This window comes from Phalacrocorax aristotelis, chromosome 2 (assembly GCF_949628215.1).
Source record: "Phalacrocorax aristotelis chromosome 2, bGulAri2.1, whole genome shotgun sequence".
In the NCBI taxonomy this organism is placed as follows: domain Eukaryota; kingdom Metazoa; phylum Chordata; class Aves; order Suliformes; family Phalacrocoracidae; genus Phalacrocorax; species Phalacrocorax aristotelis.
In genome coordinates this window covers 29,229,750-29,251,992 of record NC_134277.1, presented here as the reverse complement: position 1 = coordinate 29,251,992, position 22,243 = coordinate 29,229,750, and the positions used below count along the sequence as shown (strand labels likewise).

The 22,243-nt window shown below is 45.6% G+C and overlaps 1 protein-coding gene across 2 annotated transcripts in view; it reads right to left on the bottom strand.

Annotated features, from left to right (window-relative positions):
- NXPH1 (neurexophilin 1) overlaps nt 1–21,708 on the bottom strand; it is a 154,439-nt gene extending 132,731 nt beyond the window's left edge. Inside the window, exons 1-2 of one of the 2 annotated variants that reach the window (XM_075082919.1) lie at nt 20,984–21,708; nt 20,107–20,268 (exon numbers count right to left, since the gene is read on the bottom strand). In XM_075082919.1, the coding sequence (XP_074939020.1) occupies nt 20,107–20,160 (54 nt within the window). In that variant the 5' untranslated portion in view covers nt 20,161–20,268; nt 20,984–21,708. The remainder of the gene's footprint in view (nt 1–20,106; nt 20,269–20,983) is intronic. The other variant, XM_075082920.1, reaches the window with a different exon arrangement.
- Between the last annotated feature and the right edge of the window lie 535 nt (nt 21,709–22,243).

The following is a 22,243-nucleotide window of genomic DNA, read 5'->3' as shown; positions in this document are numbered from 1 at the left end:
CAATAGCCCAAAATATCAATCTGAGATGCCATGATGAGAACAGAATTCATGGGGTGTGTTGGGGTTTTGGTTTGTTGGTTGTTTTTTTTTTCTAGAAATCAATTACTGACAAATCAATATATTTTTCTGCTACTTCTGCTTCACTGTTTTAATCTTTAATTGAAGTTGCAGGCCTTATGAAAAAATAAATGTGTTGAGCTATTATACCATTAATTGTTCTGAACTGGTGAAGTATTCCTAGTTGCATATGAATGTCCTTGCGTATGGCAGATAGGACAATTGCCTCACACAGAGACGCTGTAGCAGCAGTATCATGTCCCACTCAGTATCCAGCATTACTGTTTACATTGAGTGCCTGTGGTTATAGTGTGACTTGCAGAGAATTGCTTTGTACCTCCAACTTCACCACAAGTGCCCTTGTGGTTAGTCAGTCAGACAAGTGACATAGGTGTTTGGAGTTGAACATCTAAAACCAAAGGTGACTAAAATGCATAGCACCTTTTACTCCCCTGCACTTCTGAGTTGTTTTGTTGGTTGGTTGTTGTGAGTTTTTTTGGTGGGGGAGGAGGGGAGAGGGGAGTGTGTTTTTACTTTTTACCAAGCTCTGAAGATTTTGGGTGGAAGATTGTTAAACTTGTCTGGAGGCAGTGGGGAAAATGCCCAGTTATTTCATGGATGGGCTTTAGATTAGACTATGTCTACCATAGGCAACCACTACTTTTCTTCCCTCATTTACTGCTTTTCATAATATGTTCAGAGTACAGTTTATAACCCTTAGACTCTCTTCTGCTTGTACTTTTCCTCAAAGGGCCAACATAAAAAGTCAAAAGAAAAAAAAGAATCAAAACAGGCTTTAATTCCACAAACCATGTAGTAATCTTGGTTATAGTTGGCACATATTCTTAGATCTCACTGAGGTTACAGGAGACTCCTTTTAAACACATTCATTCTGGAAAATATTCCCTCTTGGTTAATAAGCACAAGAACCATTTCCTTTAGACTCACAGGCTTGCTTTCACATATTTTCCTTCAAGCTGAAACTTAGTGTGAATACTACGAATAAACACTGCCCTCATATCCCTTATTGAACCTAGAAATGCCTTTGTAAGCAAAGATCAAGAAAAGTAGTTGACAAGAGGAAGGATGAGACAATTTCAGAAAGATGCATCTTCTACTCCTGTGTCTTAGATACAATATTTAGCTTGTTTATTTATGCTGAGGTTGAGGACAGAACTCACCAAGAATGTATCTGTGTGCTCAAATACAGTCCATTTCTTTGCCTGTATGTGAGCAATTTCCAAGCTAAAACCATTTAAATTTCTGCACAGCTACACCCATACTAATAGTCCAAGAGGCAGGACTTCATTGCTCAAATACCGTCATTCCTAACTCAACTACATATGTTCAGGATTAGGGATGCTTCCTGTTCCCCTAGCCCGAAAGCCTGTGTACAGACTAACCAAGTACACAGCTGTCTGCATCTGGCTATGCAGTTGTGTTTTAAGAAAGAGCCACAAGTATGTTCTCTGCAGTAACATTTTATAGACATCTCTTCTACTTTATGAGAGGTGCTGAATTCCGCCCTACCAGCCATAGTGACAACTCCTAATATAAGAAGCTATATGACATCCAACTACAGAAGGCTTAAGAATTTGTAAAAATTTAGTCCACAATGTCTTCGCTTAATACTACAGGTCACATCTTGTTAGAGACCTATGGATACCTAAGGGGAGTTTGGGAAGTTGTTTCAATCACAATTCTGTTGCCATAAAGCATTTGTAGAGGTTAACAGTGGTTAGCTTTCACCAGTTACTCTCAAATAGGTGGACACATGTTGGTAACATGTATTCAGCGTGTTCCACTTGATACAGAAACAAATTAATGGCCTAATCAGCTCACCTAATCTAGTGTCCTGATTCTACCTATGGTCAGCATCATGTGTTTCTAAGGAAGCTCTAAAATAATGCAGCACAAATATTCAAGAATAAGATATTGTTCACACTCCAGTGAAAGGAATATCTAGTCTTTGTACTAAGCAAATGCAGGATTAGTTGCATGTAGGAAAGTCTCACGCTAGCATTTCACATTTAAGGGTTTGTTTCTGTCTCAAAGCATGACAGCTTACACACTTTCAGAACAATTGGTCTACTAGCCAAGAGAGGAAGCAACAGCAGAATGTATGTATAGTCACATATGGCCAGATTAAGGGAACCATCCGGGCTTAATACTGGCTGAAGCTCTGGCCAACAAATGTTCCAGATACCCAGAGAGAAATCTGCAGGCACTTGGGTACTCTGCATTGTGGCAAACAAACCTCACACCTATTCCCAGGTCTTATATTGCCAGAACTAGAAAAATCCCATCATATCATCTAAATTAAAACTGTTTTTATCCATCACCACAACTAAACAGCAGGCACAGTGGCTTTTGTTTTCAGTGTTAGAACGCAATTTATGCCACAAAGATGATCTGTGAGAGAATTGTGTGAGATAAGCACATGTAAGTTAAAAGTAAAACTATCAGAGAGCTCTTGAACTCTTTTGCTAGTCATTCCTCATGTCTTTTACAGTACTTAGTCTTGTCATTTTTGCAAGTAAGACTGTAGCACAAGATGTCCTGGCATTCTAAAAAACTTCTGTTTGATACACAGTTATTCTGTAAATAAATCTGCAAAGAAGTACTTATAGGTTTATTTCTTACTTTTTAGCAACTAGGCATAAAGTATTGGGCTATAAAATGCTTACAAATTAGATTACTGGAAGTGAATAGAATGCATTGTTATCTACTGAACCAATGATGGGTCAAATGGCAGCTTGAATTCTTATAGTGAATATGACTATGACCTTCACATATACCATTGACATAAAGCAATTTTATTTACATTTTTAAATCCACATAAAGGTGAAAGATGGTACTGCTACAAATGAAACATTAAATTTTTTTGTCCCAAGGCATAACTGAGCTCTCCCAAGGTCACATGTAGCCTGAAATGAAGCAAGACTTTCTTAATTGTGCTACCAGTACATTTCACCAAGTTCTGGCAGCACTGGTGATCTATTTTCATTTACCAGTTGAAAAATCTCCTTATTTTAAGATGGAGAAATAAGAAATAATGAGAGACTGTTTCATTTGTCCCTTAGCTGTTTCTGCACAAACTGATCGCTAATTATGTTTGAGCTGCTATAACAAACTACACGTTTCATCTGTACAGATTAAAAAGGTCTACACATAAAGAGATGGCAGGGTGAAAAAGCCTTATTTGAAAAGAAATACGTCACACTCTCCTGAACCAACAGCACTATAATGTCTATACTTCTAGAACAGAACATTTAGAAAATAATTAAAGCTATGTATAATTTGATACAATCTGCACATTTAAGTGTTTAAAGAACAGCATTTTTCATTCTATGCTTACCAAATGTGATTATCTGCCACTCTTACAAAAATAATCTATCTATGACATCCCAGCATTTCCTCTGCCCTTTCTAAGCACCTTGTGACAAAAAAGTTATTGCTAAGAGGCTGGTCTGTAACTACTATACAGTAGGCAGTGTTATAAAGAATTTATAAATAATAACAATAACTGCATTCTTCTAACCATTCTATTTAACACTTCCAGCTTCTCCAAAGTACAACATTTTAAAAAGCACAAAAGGTATTTACAGGATAACTCCATTTTGGAAAGTACTGTTACACAGAGCACCTAGAATGGTACATGTGTCTATAAATTATAGATTATTCTGGTAGCAATAGCTATGATTAAGGTTGCCTGAAACTTCCCATAATAAAACCTTTTTTCAGTCACTTATAAGTTTGGTGAACTCTAACCACTTGGAGTAAAATTCTCCCTGCAAGGTATCTGCCTCAACATTTATTTAGTCTTTGTGGAAAGTTTAACACAAAATGGTTTAGAGAACAAGATTACAGGAAAATATACCTTGCTTTGAAAAAACCCAGTTCTTCTTTGAGAAGTCCTAATGTTGCTTTTTTGGAGAAAGAAAAACCTTTGAAGTGTAGTAGGGCATGACCTTTTTGTTAGCTATATAATTTTTACAATTCCTGAAATGCCCATTCAAAGCCAGTCTAGTTTGTTGGGTGTTTTAATCTCAAGTCTTAACTACTTCCCAGAAGCACCTCAGCTATTACAGCTAAAAATCACTAATATTCTTTACGTGTTTCAGCCCTCAGAGCTATTTGTGTGGCATAGCCTATACATGTTGCAGCTCTGCAAAACAGAGTTCACTTTCTTCAGCCCATAGAGGTAAACACACCAAGCTAGAACATCCTTGCAAATCCTTGCTGCTGATATCCTAGACCAATAAAATAAGATGCTAAAGACAAGTTATCCTACCCTTTTATTGGCAGTTCCTGCTGGCGCACTGAGGATGAAGAGGCAGCTAGACATAAAGAGAGCATGCAGTAGTTTGTTGATGGCTTTGTATCTATTACTCCCCAAAAAAAATCTAATTATAAGCCTAAAAATAAGGGATGGGGAGTGAGGGTAGTGGCCTGCAAATTGGTAACTTGTTCCAAGCTAACAATATACAACCACAGCTAACCAGTAGTTTAGAGAGTATTGGTCTTAGGGAAAAATAAAAGCCTTCAGGATCTTGAGCACATAAAGAGCATTCTAGGAGTAATTAACTAACTGTGCTATGACAGACTGATGGGGTTTTTTTAAAAGTGTAAGGGCAAGAAGAATTGAACTTGGACATAGATGTGAAGATAGTGGAGGTCCAGCAAGCAGATTAAAATCGGTAAAGCACAAGACTGCTTATGCTTAGTATTAGCAATTTTGGAAGATCCTCTAGGCTAGAACCAGAAGGCACCTATAAGTACAATGAAGTGCTCACTCTATGTGTCCCAAGGATCTGTTAGAGTTCATAACCTGGAATTAGATATCCACATATCCCTGCTGGGAGAAGTTTTCTGAAAGCAGAATTTACAGAAGCTGCTAAAATGTTCAAATTAAACAACCAAAGGAAGAAAAAGAACTAACTTAAACACTTTCTGATATTTCTAAGGCATAAACTGCTCCTAGAAACAGGCACCTTATTTTACTCTTGCTAATATGCCCAATGAATAGAGTTGGCAAGGCAGCATAATTTCAGCTTTTTGGTTCAAGAATTTCTTTCACATCAGAATAAAGCTTCCACTATGAATAAATTCATATGCATAGGGCCAAAGAGCAAGAAAGAAAGCCTTAATAACACAAATGTCTCAGAACTTACCTACGAGGGGATCCTGTTTCCTGAGTGAAGTAGTACCTGAGTGTATTAAATCAAGCAGAATAAAATGAACCAGCAAAATCAAGAAAATTCCCCAGATTATTCCACCATGCAGGGGTTAGAGCAATTACCTCAGAATTATGAGGTTTGGGTTCCCATTTCCTGAAGCAAAGGAAGAAATTGAATGTCTTAAATCCATAGCAAGGGCTTCAGCCACTGAGGCTGATGATAAAAATATGGATGGGGGACAAAGAAAATGGAGAGTGGAAAAGTCCTATGACCCTACCATATTTTTTTATAAGTCTAGGGTGTCACAGACCCAGCTAAAACTACTCCCCAATAGCCAGCACTACCCTGGTTGTTTTTTTGTGGTGTGTTGGTTTTTTTTTTTTTGCTGTCATGTGCCTCTGCTAGTCAAGAGCATGACACTAGAGAATTTATTGTATTTTAGGCTGCAGTGGTGGCATTTAAGCTCAAAAACAACCCAGAAGTCTAACTATCACAGCTGATACTAATTCTCTTGTGATAGGTGCATGTGAGGTGCAGGCATTTTTCAGGGAGCAGAGCTTAGCTACGTGTTGTTAGCTTCTTACAACTGACTAATAGGATGCTTGAATGTGTGACTGAAGCTGACAGCTGAGCCCAGGATGATCAAAACAAGATTGCTATGGTCTGACTTATATCAGCCATGGAAAATGTACTGTACAATGAGGACATGCACACTGAAAAATGTCCAGAGATGATATTCAGACTGTCATGAACTGAAATCTCCACACTAAAGAAAGCCAGAGCATGGTTGATGTGAAGTAATTATGAAGTAATTGAATATGAAGTAGTTAACCAATTAAAGCTAGAAGCTGTGATAAAATACAACAAAAGTTAAGAATAAAGAATATTGCATGTAAGAGAAACTTTCTGCACAGAACTTTCAGACACTTCTGAACAGTCATTTCATTGGGCATTTGCAATGTTTCCTTACTGTGCTCAATGGCAGTAATAATGTATGAGCAAAAAAAAAGCCTAAGTGAAGAGTTCAGCCTTGAACCAAGCCTGTGACTAAAGCCAGAATCTTAGGTTTATGGGTAACATTGACTCAGTCACTAATAATGCCAGATGCTGTGTAAATGATTCTTAAGTAGCCAAGAATGAAATAAAGGTCCGGGTCTAGAGAAGACAGACTCTTGGAGAAGCAAACATCAAAGCAGAAAAGACTGTGAAAACTAAGCAATTGGGACAGGGTGACTCTTCATTCAGATTCTGTTTTCTTTGAGATTTTGTTTTGATTTCTAAGAAGGAATTTGTACTGGGATTGCCTTTTGATTACTGTACTTATTTGTATGCAACTTCAGTGACTCATTCATATTTTAGAATCAACAGGATTTCATTAAAGATGAATCTCCTCTTTCTTCAGACATGAGAGCTAATAACATGTATTCCCTACCATTCCCAATGAGTCCTCTAGCAAAAGTAGAGGTGACCATGGCAAGCATTCCATAGGTACTAAACAGGTCAAACCATGTGATTTTTAAAAATGGTAGCTCCCGTATCACGTTTACTTATCATGAAAAGAAACAAAAAAGCATAACCTTAAGCTTATTTTTATAGCCATTGGAGGTCACTTTTTTGCTGACACTTCTGCTAAGAATTCTCTACTTAAGCAGTGATACATCTAACATCCTTAAGTAACCTGAAAATTGCTTCCATTATCAAACAGAATTATCTCAATTAAAAAAAAAATAGCTGAGTCCATTTTCTGTCAGGCTATCTTTATGACAGCTTTTGCTTCCTAAATACATACTCAGAAGGCATTGGAAACCAGGATAAATTTATCAATGTAATTTCAGCTGGGTAGATTTTCCATCCCCACTGGGCATATTTATTGGAAACTGACTGTAGCTGGTCCCATTATTAATAGCAAACAATTTATTTGATTAATTTGCCCTACATTTCTGTTCATGAAATAGTGCCTCCCATTTTGATTTCTGCTTCTTTTATTCATAAGCATTCAGTGAATATTTTCAGCATACTTTAGTCTGGAGTTAGTTTGGGAGCTTCTTGCTTCACCTAATCACAATGATTATTTCTTTACTGGAGGTGGTGTGACTTGAAATCTCCAGTTAGTATAGTCTTTGTTCCCTTAATTGACTTTGCCACTGTAAGTGTAGTATCAGGAACATTTCTGATGTGACTAGTGAACATCTAGTATTATGTTTGAAGCATTGACTTACCAAGGGATGCACAAATCCACATGGAAACAATCCTTCTGTAAACATTCATCAAACAAAACAAGTTTACACAGGTGTACATTGAAAAATTAATACAAAAGGAAATAATACAAGAAGACCGAAAACTTCTGAGGAGCGAGAACTTTTATAGGTGGATCCTCATGCTATTATCCCATTTCAAGCCACTCCCCTGTTTTTCTGTGATACGTTTTCCCAACACAGAATGATCCTTCATCTGTTACTCCAACCACCGTGTGATCGCCTGCAGCTAAATCAAGGAAAAAGGGCAACGTGGACCATGGCCCATAAGAGTTGCAAGTACTCTATGAAACAAGAATTACAGGATGTACAAGCAATGAGTTTGCTATTTTTACATAAGTTATTAATATAAATCCACTGTAACTAGCCTTTTCTAAACATGCTGAAGTGAGAATTATTCCAAACATTTCTACAGCCTTTGAGGTCCTAACAAAAAGGCAGGGCACAGAAAATTCCTAGAATTCAAGGATTAATCTTAAATCAATAACACAAGGTGGACCATACTCAAAGAGGGCTAAGCAGAAATACTGTCTTAGGCTCAGTTTAATTTCTCCATTAATATGCAAAGCTGGGATTGAAACAAACTTCCATAGCAGCCCCCTAGAACCATCAAATTCCCACCAATGAACAACTTTTCCTGATGAATATCTGAGCATATATGCTTCTCATTACCTGAAGTGTTTTACAGGTCAGGAGGTTAAAAACTTTCCATGAGCAATGGAAATGTAGGTGCAAATTTAGGGAATGTAAAATACGTAAGCAAAATTAAGTCAGGGACCTGTCCAGCTAGCTGAATTTCAGCCTGAATCAACAGGCTAGCGAAGTCACAGCTCCACCTGTTGAGCTAAAGCAAATCATCCACCTGTAACAGCTGGCAGCACAGATTCATTTTTTTGCCAGACATAGATGACTAACACTGTGCCACTTGGATAAAACAAAACATAAAAGTTTAGGAACAAATCATGTAGTCATTACTCTATGTGACTGAGTACTGTGGCTATTGAGCCGTTCACAAGAGAACAAAAGGACTTGGATCTAAAGGAAGGGTCTCATGGCAGACCAAAGACAGGACAACATTCTTCTGGGTAAATTTACTAAAGCGTACCACAATGACAGAAACAATACTAGGAATGAAGTATATAGAGCCCACTCATCTTTTTTTTAACTTCACAGGAGACTAAGTTGCTTGGACCAAAGACTATGAATACCACATAGCAATACATACATATTCTTTCACATTTATTAGAAATGTTTATTTCTTCCATCCTGTGCTAGCTATGAATAGCCAATTCACAGAAAGCAACTTAAGCTAAAATGTAATGAAATATCATTCCCAACCACCTTATAAAAATGGAAATATTTATCAAGCTAAGGACACCATTTTACAACCAGAGAAATCAATGGCAAAGTTCTCATGAATCTGAATGGTCTTGAATCAACATGCAAATTTCTTGTGGAAGAATAAATAAGGGTACATTTTTTGCCTTTACATGGTCATCATTCAAGTACATTTTTCTCTGAAAGGAAAAAAACAATCTGCAGTGGCCTGCAAAAAATATAAATCAGTAGCAGTTAACACTCCAGATCTAGAACAGAGATTTAATACTGCATATAGGCCACACACGGCTTTCTCACATATGCCACCATTTGCATCTCTTTGTAATTCTAGAAAACAGTAAGTGGTGGTGCCTGCATACTTCAAATATATGTTTACAAAAAAAAAAAAAAAAAAGAAAAAGGTAAATGAATGATCTATTTGAAAAGCTTAACTTTGGGTTCATTTCAAAGATAAAGAAATATATTTTGCAGACTATTTCTTCAGAAGCTGAAGCAGTAGTCAGAATAACTCACAAATCATAATTCCAAATATTTGGAATTAAGAAAAAAAAATTTCTAATAATTAATGGATAACTTCTATTATGCAATAATTGAGAAAATAATAAAGAAAATATGTCTAGGATAAGGGATGACAGGTAATGTAACACTTGCTTGTAAGCATAATATTGTAATAGATCCTAAGTAGCCCAGAGGTGAATTCAGCAAGTTTTGGGCAAAAATATTACTTTGTAACATTCATAAAGATATAGACGCGTGATCTTTTCTGACATGGAAGGAGAAAATTCTTTATCCTAAAAACAGAAATGCAAAAGCCATATTATATTCACTTTCTTATGGTCCTAGTTGAGCAAAGCATTGAAGCATGTGGAAGCAAGCCTCCTGACCTCAGTTAAGCTTGTGTTTTCCTTCTAAAAAGTAGTTACAAACCATTGTCATCTACTCTGAAGTGTCTGCTACAGCCCCACAATTTCAGAATATTCCACAAATTGTGAAGAATAAAAGCAGCACTCGCACCTCCTCTAGCGTACTTAGTCACACATTTCCACATCCATTTGGATTGTGTTACACTGAAAGACTGAACCATATCATTACAATCTGCTAATCTACCCAATAACTTCCCCAAGACTCACACTCTGCTCTAGCTAGCAAATACTCTGTGCATCTAAGATGCAAACACAAACTACATTCTGATATATTTATAATTCCGTGAGATAGTATCTTATTCCAATGACTAGCACTAGTAGAGCCAGCAGAGCTGCTCAGAGAGGAATAAGGTACACAGCAGGAGGTACAACCATTTGGTTCAGCGGAAAGAAGCTGAAGATGCAGCAGGTGATTCACACAGAGCACTGTTCTATCAAGGGCCAGAAGATATCGTACCTTACTGACTCCAAGTGATGACTCACAGAAGTGGCGCCACTGAAATTAAGGACATCCTTTGTGCAAGTAACTACTCAAAATCACAACATTTTATAATTCACATATTAGCAAGTAGTGTTACTAAAGGTCATGCTCTTGCACCTCTATTTGCAACATGTACTACACTACCACCTACTACAGGCAAGCCAATTAAGCAAATGGGATTGTTTGTGGAAGCAGGGAGAAGAAATAAGTAGGAATATAAAATTGTGGGCCTTGTTAAGGTAATATCCATTACAGATGAAGGCACCAGGATGGAGCCCATCTATTTAATGGTGGAGGTTTTGATGTACTATTTACTATGCCCGTCTTTTATGTCACAAGTCTGTATTTGTACTCCTTATTATTTCCCTGCTCTTTAAAGATCTGTTCACTCAGCAAATGTCTTCCATAAAGCTACAGTATTATTGCTATGTTTTACCTAGCAATATTGCTTACAAAATCTTCTCAAGGTGCACAACATTCCCCACATAAGCATTAAGAAAAAACCCTGTATGCAATACAGGGTAGCTGCAGAAAGTGACAACAGAAATTACCCTAAATTAGTCAAATTACGGACTAACATTCTGGTTTTAAACAGACCTATATTTTACAATATTGTTATTGACTGTGCAATAACAGTGAGGACACAGCTTTAATATTATTCCTATTTTAAGTCCATCCCTTCTTTTGTAAGACCTCAAATGCTATGGATGAGACCGTAAACATAAAAAGCAGTCTACTAATTTTATATAAGCAGTTTTATATACCTGAAGGCCTATGACAATATTTCTTGACAAAATAGCCCAGCAGAAGAACTGTTTTTCTAAAGTTCAATCAAGAATGACTTACAAAATTGAGTGTGCAGATAAATATTATGGTACAGGTGGTCTAAACTATTCATAACAGAAATTCCATTAGTTAAATTTTTTAAGAACGGCCAATTATATTTTCAATTCAAAATGGCATCCGAATAATGACAAGCAATTCTCAGTGATAGAAATGGTCTACTTAACCTTTGACAGCAGACAGAATCTGTCCTCCTTGCACAAGCAAACCATTGGTTTACATAGGAATCCCGTCTGTATGACACTGCAGGATCAGGCCATAGGTTCCGCTGTTTACGAGCCTTTGTTTTTCAATAGTGCTCTCAATATATGGCTAAACTGTGTCTTCTTTTTTCTTTTTCCTTTTACCCAGTGGCTTATATGCACCTCTAAGACAAATGCAGGAAATACTGTGCCAGCTGAAAATTAGCTCACACATAATGCAGGGCTGACATTGGGCGGGGGGGGGGGGGGGGGGCGGGGCGCAGGATGGGCAGGGGCACAAGACTTGCTAGTCACTGATCATTTGTAATGTTACTTATGTTATTTCTGCCACAGGTATGCAGTATCAGGCAGAAGCACTATACTCATAGGGCCAGATCCAAAACTACTGAAATTGTCAGAAATCACCACTGCGTTCACAGGGATTTCTGGATCAAAGCATCAAATGTTCTAAGTAGGAAGGTAAGTAGTGTCTTCTGTTTTTCAACCAAGGATGCTGTATTTGTTAGATTTTAAGTGACGCTTTACTTTTCTTCCTAAAGAAATTAGATAAATTCAATGTATTTAATTTGTAAATATATATAATATATACAATCACAAGTGCACACAATAAGAAACAACCAGGCTACACACACAAAGAAACAACCAAGCTCTTTGTTCTTTAGTTTTTGCATTAAGTATGGATTAGAAAATTAAATTTGACCAAAATAGGGCCCTAGTATCATTATCATTTGGTAGGTTCCCAGAAAGCAAACAAGCCTAATTTCTCACCCTTCAACAATCTGCAGACGTCGAAAGAGCAGATTATCTTTCCATGCACTGGTCAACCTGCCATCAAAGCGATGAAACACATTAACAGGAGAGGTGATACCCCAGAGGGCACTGGCAAAACTGGCACGTAAATAGACAGGACAGAGACCAGCTAGTGGAGAAATCATTTCACAGCAGACACAGAGGGCAAAGAAGAAAATATTACTAAACTACTCCTTGGAGGGGAAAAGACAGGCCACCTGGAGAGATGGATTCAGTGTGCAAGGCAGATGAACGTCCCTGAGACATTTGTCACTAGTTGGACTGCGAGACACTGACATTAATGAGGGTGGCATTTGGAAGATAAAAGCAATATCTCTGAAGCAGACAATACAGTTTCCAGGCACCATGCGTGGGGACATGGTGTAATCAAAAGGGACTGGAAAATGTTCACGTCTAGCAAAAGCACCACAACTGCCTCTGATATTCATGGGAGGATATGAATCAGGAATAAATGGCTTATGGTTTTGTATGGAGAGTTGGTGAGGATTGTGGGTTAGATTTCCTCTCAGCTCAGTCAATTCACATCACATTCCTTTATTGAAGGACTCTCCATCAGTCATCCACTTATACCTGCCTTGTCAAAAGTCAGTGTTTCATTGACAAGTGCTTTTCAGGCAGCAGACCTCTAGAGGACAGCTCTGTCGATAGTGAGTAAGGATTTACAGGAGTGGAGGCACTTGCTTGCGATTATCTCCTCTTGAAAGCAAGGAGGGAGCTGGGAGATACACCGAGCCCCGGCTGTCAGGACACAAGCAAGTGGAGGGAGTGAGATCTGGCTGCCCCTTACAGGTGTCTCAGAACACCACTATGCCAGAAATGACATCAACTATATCCGAGAGCCACTGCTGCCATGACCCAGGGGATGGGAAGTGTCATTATTAATTAATCGCTCCCTGCACTCATGCCACAGTGTCAGCCATGTCCCACAGCCCATTTTGACTCCGACTGTCTCGAATGTCTCTCTCCAAAAGGAGAGTATGGAATGGGTCCTGGGACAGAGTGAGACAAATTCAAGCATCCCAGAACAGCTTTCCCGATCCCCAGATTCAATCCCGCTGGGGATTTTAGATTATTAAATCCAAGATTCAATCCTTGTTGCCTTCCACACTCACACATTGTCCCTTTGGTCAGTTTTTGCCCAGAAAATAAAGCAGCTGCTTCACTATTAAAAGAAAGCCGTTCATCAGCAAGAGTGAATACATCGATCTGCTTCTTCCTTCAGGAAAACTGCCGCAGACAGCCAAACTCCAAGTCCACAGAGGGTTTCGGGTGAGGCCTGGGCAGCCGTGGCCCGAAACGTTGACTAGCCCGGGACGGCTAGTCAAGGGAGCCCCGGCGCCGGGAGCGGGGCCGGGCGCTGTCCGCGGTGCTGGCGCCGCGCCCGCCCCTCACGGGAGCTCTCCGAGGTGCTGCAGGGCCGGGCCGGGGGCGGCGGGATCGCCGGGGGCGGCGGCCGTGGGCCGGGCGGCGCGCGGCACGGCAGCCAAGGAGCAGGGCCCCTCCTCAAAGCCAGCCTTGTCCCGGTCTGTCTGCAGCCCTTGTCCGCTCTCCCTTCCGCGGCTGGAAACATTCAGCATCTCCGACAGAGCGGGGGAGAAAAAAAAACACTTTAAAAAAAAATTTTAAATCACGTGGCATAAATGCGCCCTGAAGAAAGTTTTAGATGAGGATCCAGCAACGAACAGGAAAATGGGAACCCAAAATAACCAGAGGTGTGATAAAGACAAGCTCTTTCTGCTTCCTCTTTAATGCTGCATGCAGGGAGCACAGCTCCACGTGTGGAGGCGCCCATGTCCCCGTCCTGCTGCAGAGTACCGAGCGCCTCTCGGTTGCCCTTCAGTACCGACTCTTTCTCGCCCTTCTTCAATTTAAAAATTGAAAGAGAATGGGGAAGTGGTAGAAGAAAGCTGACTGAATCCCTCCTTTAATCGCAAACAACCCCAGCAAGATGGATTCTGGGAAAAAAACGCTGTATTCCTAAGCAGCGGCCGGTGTCATAGTAGTTAAAATAGAACAGAAAAGCCTCTCACAAAGTCAATTCTTATGTAGATGAGGCGACATAAGAGCTTTTCTCTCCCTTCGCGGGCTTTAGTGAATTTCTAATTTGCCCAAAGAAGCCCTAGAGGAATGAGGAAGAAAGGGCGGGAATATTGGGACTGCTAGTCGTAACAAATATACCGTGCTCTGGATCGTTGCCTAGAAATACACTGAAAATGAGGGGATCCAACGCCATTGTCTCAGCCGAGTTATTTCTCTTGACCTTCGGCTTTGTCCATCCAGGCTGAACAAACTTCCTGCAATGAGCTTCGCCCCTGCTCTCTGCCAGACAAACAACTTTGGTCTCTCTAGGTCATGGAAAGGGAAAAAGGATGAGAGCCGTTTCCCCTCCAAAAGAAGGGCACTCGCAGAAGTTTAAACAACAGCCAGAAAAATCGCAGAAGTTTAAACAACAGCCAGAAAAAGGTAAAGTTAAACAATACACTAGGAAATATGCTGTCCTGTCAAACAGAGAGCAGTTTCCGCAGCATTGAGAACCCGCCAATATATATCATATCAATAAAAAGGAGCTCTTCGAAAGCTTGCATAGTAATTGAGATTGGAGATCTTTTTTGATATGGGTTGGCATTTCCTCATATCAATCTGACAGAGCCAACTCAGGAAATTGCTGGTAATATTCATCTGGGGAGCACTTTCATTAAACGTAATTCATTCGACTTTCACAATAAATTGAGTGACATCCTTACAGCAGAACCTTTTTATCCTTGATGAAGTGCTTGCCAGCCTTTGGTTTTCTACTTTATTGTCACATTCCTTAAAGCAGAATCGTCAACATGTCAATCTGCTGCATGAAAAAAATGCTAAAGCTGTATTTACAAAGCACCCAGGAGGTGGTTTAATGCTGACTTACAAGAAGAGCGAGTTGGGAGTTAAACTATCTGATAAATCACAGCATAACTTCACCCAAGCCCAATCGGGAGAACAGAAGCCAATTCTAGGGAGGGAAGGATGGCTCACACATTCATTTTCTCCAAGTGCTGGCTATTCCGAGCAATTGGTTTCTTAACCTGCTTCACCGCACTTTCCAAGACGACTGGGAAATTGGCTTTTTGTTAATTAAAATGGCGGTTTAGAGATGCAGGGAAATATTAAACGGCTTAAAATGGATACCTCTAGGTACCGATTTGGAAGATTTGGTTAGTCAGAGAGAGGCGGGGACATTGGATGATGTTCAAGTGCCTCCCTACAAGGTGAAACGTATTCCAGACTGCTTTCTCAGGCGATTTAAGAGATGAAAATAGTGTGTACTAAGCACCAGGAAAAAGATAATTCAGTGCGGGGAAACCCCTTTTTAAACTCCTAGCACAGGTCCCCGGTGGTTGGGCAGGCAGGAAGGAATCCCCGAAAAGATTGTACCATCCTCCGCTTAAGAAAAACCAAACAAACAAAAAAAAACCTAGAGCTCAGATAAGTTTGTTTCGCCTACACGAGATCCGGGTCCGGTTGCTATTCCCGTGCCTTACCTTCCGAAAGGGTAATTATTCCCCTTACACCACCGCGAAAGCGTCTCAAACTCCTTTAGAAAGAGGGAGCGGGATCGTCTTGAGGCTACGTAAACTCTCTCGCACAAAAAGCAACTTCTCTCCCTCCGCACCAAGCGCTCTCCCGCCCTCCCCGCCTTCGACGTCAAAGTGAAAACTGCAATAACCTCTTGTTTGGGGGGGAAAAAAAAGCAATACCCGAATGCTTTCAGCACCAAATGCCTCTGAGAAAATACTGTGGGTGGTGATTATGATAGGAGAATGCCGTGTCCCTCTTTTGTTTTCTTTTATCTTCTCTGCCGATAGAGGTGGGTTTTTTTTCCTCCCACCACAAAGTAGGACACAATCGGCAACTGTCTTTAAAAAAAGAAAGAAGGGGGGGAAAAATCCACTTATCTTCGCCGGCACGTGATATCTCTTCACGTTCTCCATAGCTTTCATTAACCGGGGTGAAATGACCGCAAACAGTGCGACACAGAGCGAAATTAAATGTACACAAACTCTGGACCCACTAACCCCCTGTTTACCCCCTCAGCAAATACCGTGCCAAGAGTGCCACCACTGAGGACAATTTGAAACCTCTATTATTCAGAATATTTTTGCAGGAAAGCTCCGCCCGGCTGTCAGAAGGCCTCCAAACTACACCGACGGTGTGGAACAGACCTTAAAACCCCAGCCCGGCGCGGGGAGGAGGTTAGCAGGCTGTTTCCAAGACCCTCTGCCAGCCCCGGGAGTCCCGCAGTTGTATTTCTCTGACAAAGCGCCGCGCAGAGAAACTCCCCCCGCGAAACAGCCTGCCCGCAGCCCTCGTCGGGGGGTGAAAAATCACCCCTCCATTTGCTCTTGTGCTGCTTAAATCCGTCAGCTCTGATGTATATCCTAATTTACAAACCCACCGGTGAAAGAAACACTTTGCTGGGAAAGGACGACGAGCCGGGGGGGTGGGGGGGAGGGGGGCTGAGGGGGAAGGGATCCTTACCCTAGCATCATGCAGCGCAAAACTCCGACTGGTTTTTAGTTCCGTACCCGCTACTCCGGGTAAGGAGTACTTTAGTGAGCTGAAGTCTCTTCAAGCCGGGATGATCCCAGCAAAAGCGGGGCATGTTATCATTCCCCGCTTGTTACTTGGGGGGAAGTTTCTCCGAGAGCATGCGAAGGCAGAGCCTGGGAACATACTGGGGGCAAAAGGAGGGGGTAAAATCCTGCAACCTGCGCCGCATTTTGGGTTTGCCGGGGGGTGCGCGGGGTCTGGCAGGCGGCGGGAGCTGCCCGCCCGCCGCTTTCCGCCCTCCCCACGGGTCTCCCTTAGCAGCCGGTGCGGGACCGATCTGCCTTCTCCTTTGGGGCCACCCTTGACCTGTCCTACTGAGAAATAACTAGTGAGGATACCGGCCGTCTTTGCCTGCGCGTTTTGCAGTCGCTTCTACAGCATGTTTCTTCCACCCGGGGCGGGGGGGGGTGGGGTGGGGGGGGTGAGGGGGGGGGTGAGGCGGGGAGAGAAAGAAAGAAAGAAATTAAAAGAAGCACCCTGGCGTTTTATTGTCCTATCGTGTCAGACTGGAAATTCACCGGCAACTAGGCAGGAATGAAACGAGGTTTCCATTAAGGGAGTGGTGTAAAACCCTTGCGCGCTTATCAACAGACAGAGCTCAAACCTGACACAGTCTACGATCTCCGGGTGGTTTTCCTTTCTTAATATTTACTTTCCTCCTTAATGACGATTTGGAGCTCGGCGAAGCACTGTTACTTAAGAAAACATCCATGAGAATAGGGCTAAAATGCTTTCGAAAGAACAGCGGTGGAGTCCTGTGGTAAATACGACGGAGAGCAGCTGTTTGAACACTTTATACAGGTCTCTAAATCTGAAGAAACAAAATAACTGCAAGCCTTTAAAGGTTAACTCCTAATTCTACCAAATATGTACTAAGTTATCCGTTTAGGCCAAAGAAAATGCACTTCTACTGATAATCAAATGTAACATTTTCAATACACTGCGCAGCCCGAAACAAGAAAATGCATGTCTTGCAGAGGCTAACTAATGTTCTTATCAATAAATGTAATACGGCAAACCATCTCTACCCCAGCAAAATTCCTACTGGTCCTGGTCGGCCGTGACCTCTATAAATTTCAGGCAATAAGGCTGGATAGCATATGGCTCTATTAAAAAGGGGAAGAAAAGCAGAAGCTCTTTTTTTTCAAAGATTTCATTAGGAAGAGGTTTAACGGTGGTGTGGGGGAATAAATAAAAAAGAGCATTGGTTTGCTGGGTGAAGAGAAATTACAAGCCCGCGAGTGTCTGTATATGAGTAACTTGGAGGCAGCCCAGCCTCTCTGCGGCTGGTCACTACCCCTGAACACCCCCTGGTTCTGGTGGAGGGGAAACAGGCTATTTTCTCTCTCCCCTGTATTATTAACCCCTCTCAAAAATGATTTTTTTAACACACCTGATAGGAAGCTGGTTGTGCTGGCGGCTCATTTACCCCTCCTAACAGGTTGGGTACAGGAAATTTAATTCCTAATTGGGACCGCTTTAGCCCGCACGGAGCGACGCGTGCACACGGGTAGGGACAGCAAAGTGCTGCACCTTGCTGGTCTGTGGCACCCCGTTAAAGCTTTAAGCAAAACTTCATGCTTCGATGCTAATAAACAGTTTATTATCATGCGATGGCCTAATGCAAACTCTCAGAGTGACTCCCTAAATTCGGATAATACGGAGATATTGGCATAAATGTCAAATATCGACTTAGAAAGAAGAGTCGGGTTAGGCTGGGAAATCCTTTGGATCCCCCCCGAGTTTTTGGCAGAAGACACAACCCAGCCGAAGAGCGCATCCCCTCCCCTTAGGTTGTCTTTTATTCCCGATTTTGTGTGTGTGTGATATTTAGCATTGTTTTGAGGGAAACTAGAAAATCGTCTCCTTTACTCTGCAATGCCAAGCCCTTGGAGAAAAAAAAAAGAAAAAGAAAAAAAAAAGCATTCAGGTAATGAAGTCTGTAACTAAACGGTAATTGAATCAGCATAATTTGCACACTGAATGGTTTTCAAATGCTCCCAGTTTACAATTAAAGGAGAATTAATGCGCTTGTTGTTCAGACTGCAGCGCATTAGAATAAATCCAGCACTGTTGTTGTAATGAGTCGAGAGCAGTTTAACTGCCAGCAAACACATTTAAAATTTAACACGACGTATCGATCTCGCTCCGGCTTTTTGATAGATTATTTGCCACGCACCTTTCTCCCCGCTTTCCTCCCCTCGCCCACCCCCCACACCCACCCCCGGTTATAAAATTGGCGGGGACGAGAGACGCCGGCGGCAGACGTGGCACCGCCCGGCGAGGGCTGGGACACCGAGGCGGGAGCCGGGACGGGACGGGACGGGACGGGACGGGAGCGCGATCCCCGGCGCTGCGCGGCCGCGCTGGGCGCTGCGCGGCCGCGGGAGGAGCGCGCCGCCCGGCATGGCCCCGCCCCCGGACCCGCCCCCGGGCCCGCCCCGCCCCGGGCCCGCGCGGGATTGGCCGCCCCGCGCTCGGCCGCTCTCCACCGCCCCGCGCTGCACCGCAGCGCCCCCAGGCGGCCCGTCCAGGCAAGCGCAGGGAGCGGCAGCGCCGGCAGCGCCCGGCGGCCGCGGAGCCGGGGCCGGGGCCGCCGTCTCCCCCGGCACGGGCGCCGGGGTGCTTCTCTCAGCCGCACTTCTGGAAATCTGGAAAAGGGGCTTCTCCTTCCCCCGCCGCCGCGGGGTCGAGCTCCCGCCAAGCGTTTCCCTGCTTAACGCACCGCAGGCGAGCGAAGGTACGAGCTACAAAGGAGCAGCCTGCCTTGGGTTTGTTCCTCGCGATCGTAGAGGGAATAAAGTGTGTGTTAAAGGAGATAACGCCGCTGTTTACTCGTGTTCCCCCGGCAATCTTAAAGGAGATTTGCTATGAAAGTCAATGACACTTCACGCGGAAAATCCTAACCCTGCTTGTCACTGAGTGAGTGCCCGCACGCCGGAGCCGCGCCGCCCGTAGCGGCACACCGGGGCGGGGGGGAGGGGGGGTGTCCCCTTCCGGAGGGGCTCCCGCGCTCCTGAGGGAGCAGAGGGCAAGAAGTTGCCTCCAGCCCCCAGCCTGGGCGGGCGCCTCTGCAGCCGCGCTCCGGTACCCCCGCAAGCAGCTGGGGGACCCGGCCCGGTAGGCGGCAGCGGGGAACCCCGACCCTGCTCCCGCCCGGCGGCGCGCCCCTTCCCCGCGAAGGAGAAGTTACGGGTCTGCCCGCCCCGCGCCCCGCCGAGAGCTCCCGGCCGAGCCCCGCGCCTCCCCGCCTCGGCCCCGGCCCTACCCTGGCCCCGGCCCCGGCCCGACCCCGGGGGGACGGGGCAGGGCTGGCTGCGGGGCGCCGGTAGCGGCCGTGAGTTTGTCCGTTCTCCGGCAGGCTGGTGCCCTCCTCCCCGCCGAGCTCCCCCCGGCCCGGCCCGTGCGAGGGGCCGGGGCACTCACCAGGTCGAGGGTGGGCTGGAGCAGAAGGACCGCGTACCAGTACACTGCCTGCATCCTCGCGGCTCAAACTTCCCCCGCGCTGCCTTCGCTGCCTCTTTGTTCCTTCCAGAACATAGATCCACCTGACATCCACTTTACAGAACAAGCAGAGCTCTCACCAGCCTAGACAAAAATGAAATTATAGACCCCATGACCACAAGACAAGGTTAGGCTTGAGACAAGGGGGGAAGAGAGGTGTGTAGGGAAGGGGGGGCGGGAGAGAAGGAGGAGATGGGCTGTGTGGATGGGGGTGGGGGAAACAAAACCCGATTAAAATCTAGTTAAATCCAGCGTCACAGCAAAGTGATCGCACGGTCCGCGCTGGCTGCGGAGCGCCTGTAGGCAGCGCTCCCCGGCGCTCGGTCCTTTTACTGGGCGGGAGAGCCCCGTGGTGCGGGCTGGGACGGCCCGGGGGTGCCCTGCCCTGCCCTCCCCTGCCCTGCCCCACCCTGCCCTGCCCGCGCCCCTCGGCGGGCACCGGGCGGCGGCCGCCGGCCGGTTGGCCGCGGAGCCCCGGCAGCGCGCCGAAGAGCGGAGCGGCTCCGGAGCGGGGAGAAGGGGCAGGAGGCGCTGGGATCGGGGCTCCGGGTGCTCCTGGGAGCTTAAAGCCGAGGCGAAGCGCTTCGCCCCTGGGACCCCCGAGCAGGCTCTGCCTACCCCATGAACACCCACCTCCCTCTGCCGCTCCGGAGGCGCGCCGTGCCCTGCCCCGGGCCGGGGCCGCTCCCCGGGGCGCCCCGACGGGCGCGGACCCCCATCCCCGGCCCCAGCCCTCCTCCGCCCCCGCGCCCGGCGGACAGCCCCGCCGCCGCGGGGGGGCCGCGGCGGGGATACGTACGGCGTGGGGGGTCCGACGGCGGCCGGGGCTCCGCGGGGCGCTCCATGGGCGAGCCTAGAGGGGCTGAGCGCCGCGGCGCAGCCCGCCGCCCCTGCGCATCTCCTCGCCGCGCTCCGCGCCGGGCTGTCCCGCGGCCGCTGGGCATCCGGCGCAGGCACTGTCAAGGCGGCGGGGCGGCTGGCAGGCTCTTCCCCCCCCTCGCCTCCCCTTCTCCGCACACGGCCGCGCTCCGGCTCCGCCGAGCAGGACACTTACGGGAGGAGGGAGCTGCCCGGGCTGCCCGCTCGCCTTCGGCGGGGGGCGCGGGCAGGAGCGGCGGCACCGGCGCTCCGGGGCGTCCAGGGCGATTTGTCTCTATTAAAAATGACTTATTGGCGAGGGAGCGGCGAGCGCCTGCTATTTAACTTCAGATAAAATCTATCTGCAAAGACCTTGGCCGATCATCTTAAAATAAAGCGCTGGAGCCGAGCACTGTCCGAGCCTCACTGCTTGGGGAGAGAGAAAGAGCAGCGGAGGGGGGAGGAGGGGGGGCTTGCTTGGCGAGGGGGAAGGGAGGGGGGAGAAAGGGGAGTTTAGCGGCGTCCCATCCTCTCCTCTGAACGGGGTGATGAATCAGAGCCCTCCCCGGGCGGCGCGAGCTGCCTTGCGCTGCCCGCCCTGCCTGCCCTGCCCGCGCTGCCTGCCCTGCTGCCTGCCCCGTCTGTGCTGCCTGCCCTGCCCGGGCTGCTTGTCCCGCCCGCGCTGCTGCCCGCCCCTGCCGGGGCGCCGGCGCTGCCCGCGCTGCCTGCCCTGCTGCCCGCGCTGCCGCCTGGGGGGGCACAGCCCCTCTCCCTCTCCGCCAGCCCGCGGCAGCTCGCTGCCTGCCCAGCGCCGGAAAGGAGCCTGGGAGAGCGTTTTTCCTCTTTCTTTCCTCTCATGTTTGTTTTTCCACCTCCCTCAGGGGTGTCCCGTGCAACGACAGTGCTGCTTAGCCTGTGAAGGCAGCGGGCGCCCGCAAACCAGGCACTGGGATCTTGGAGCAGAGCTGGGTGACGGCTGCGGGAGCCAAACTGTGGGATTAAAGGGTTGCTTCTCCCCCGCAAGCAGGAACCTGTAGCTGGACAGCCCCTCGGAGTGAAGCTGGAAAGCTCATCCCTGTCCGGTGCCGTGGCTATTCCCACCGACTGACACGCAAAGGGAAAGGTCTCATCGACCTTGTTTTCCTTCTTCTTTACAAGGAGTCCTGTGGGGTTTTTTTTCCTGCCCTCTTCCATCGCCCAA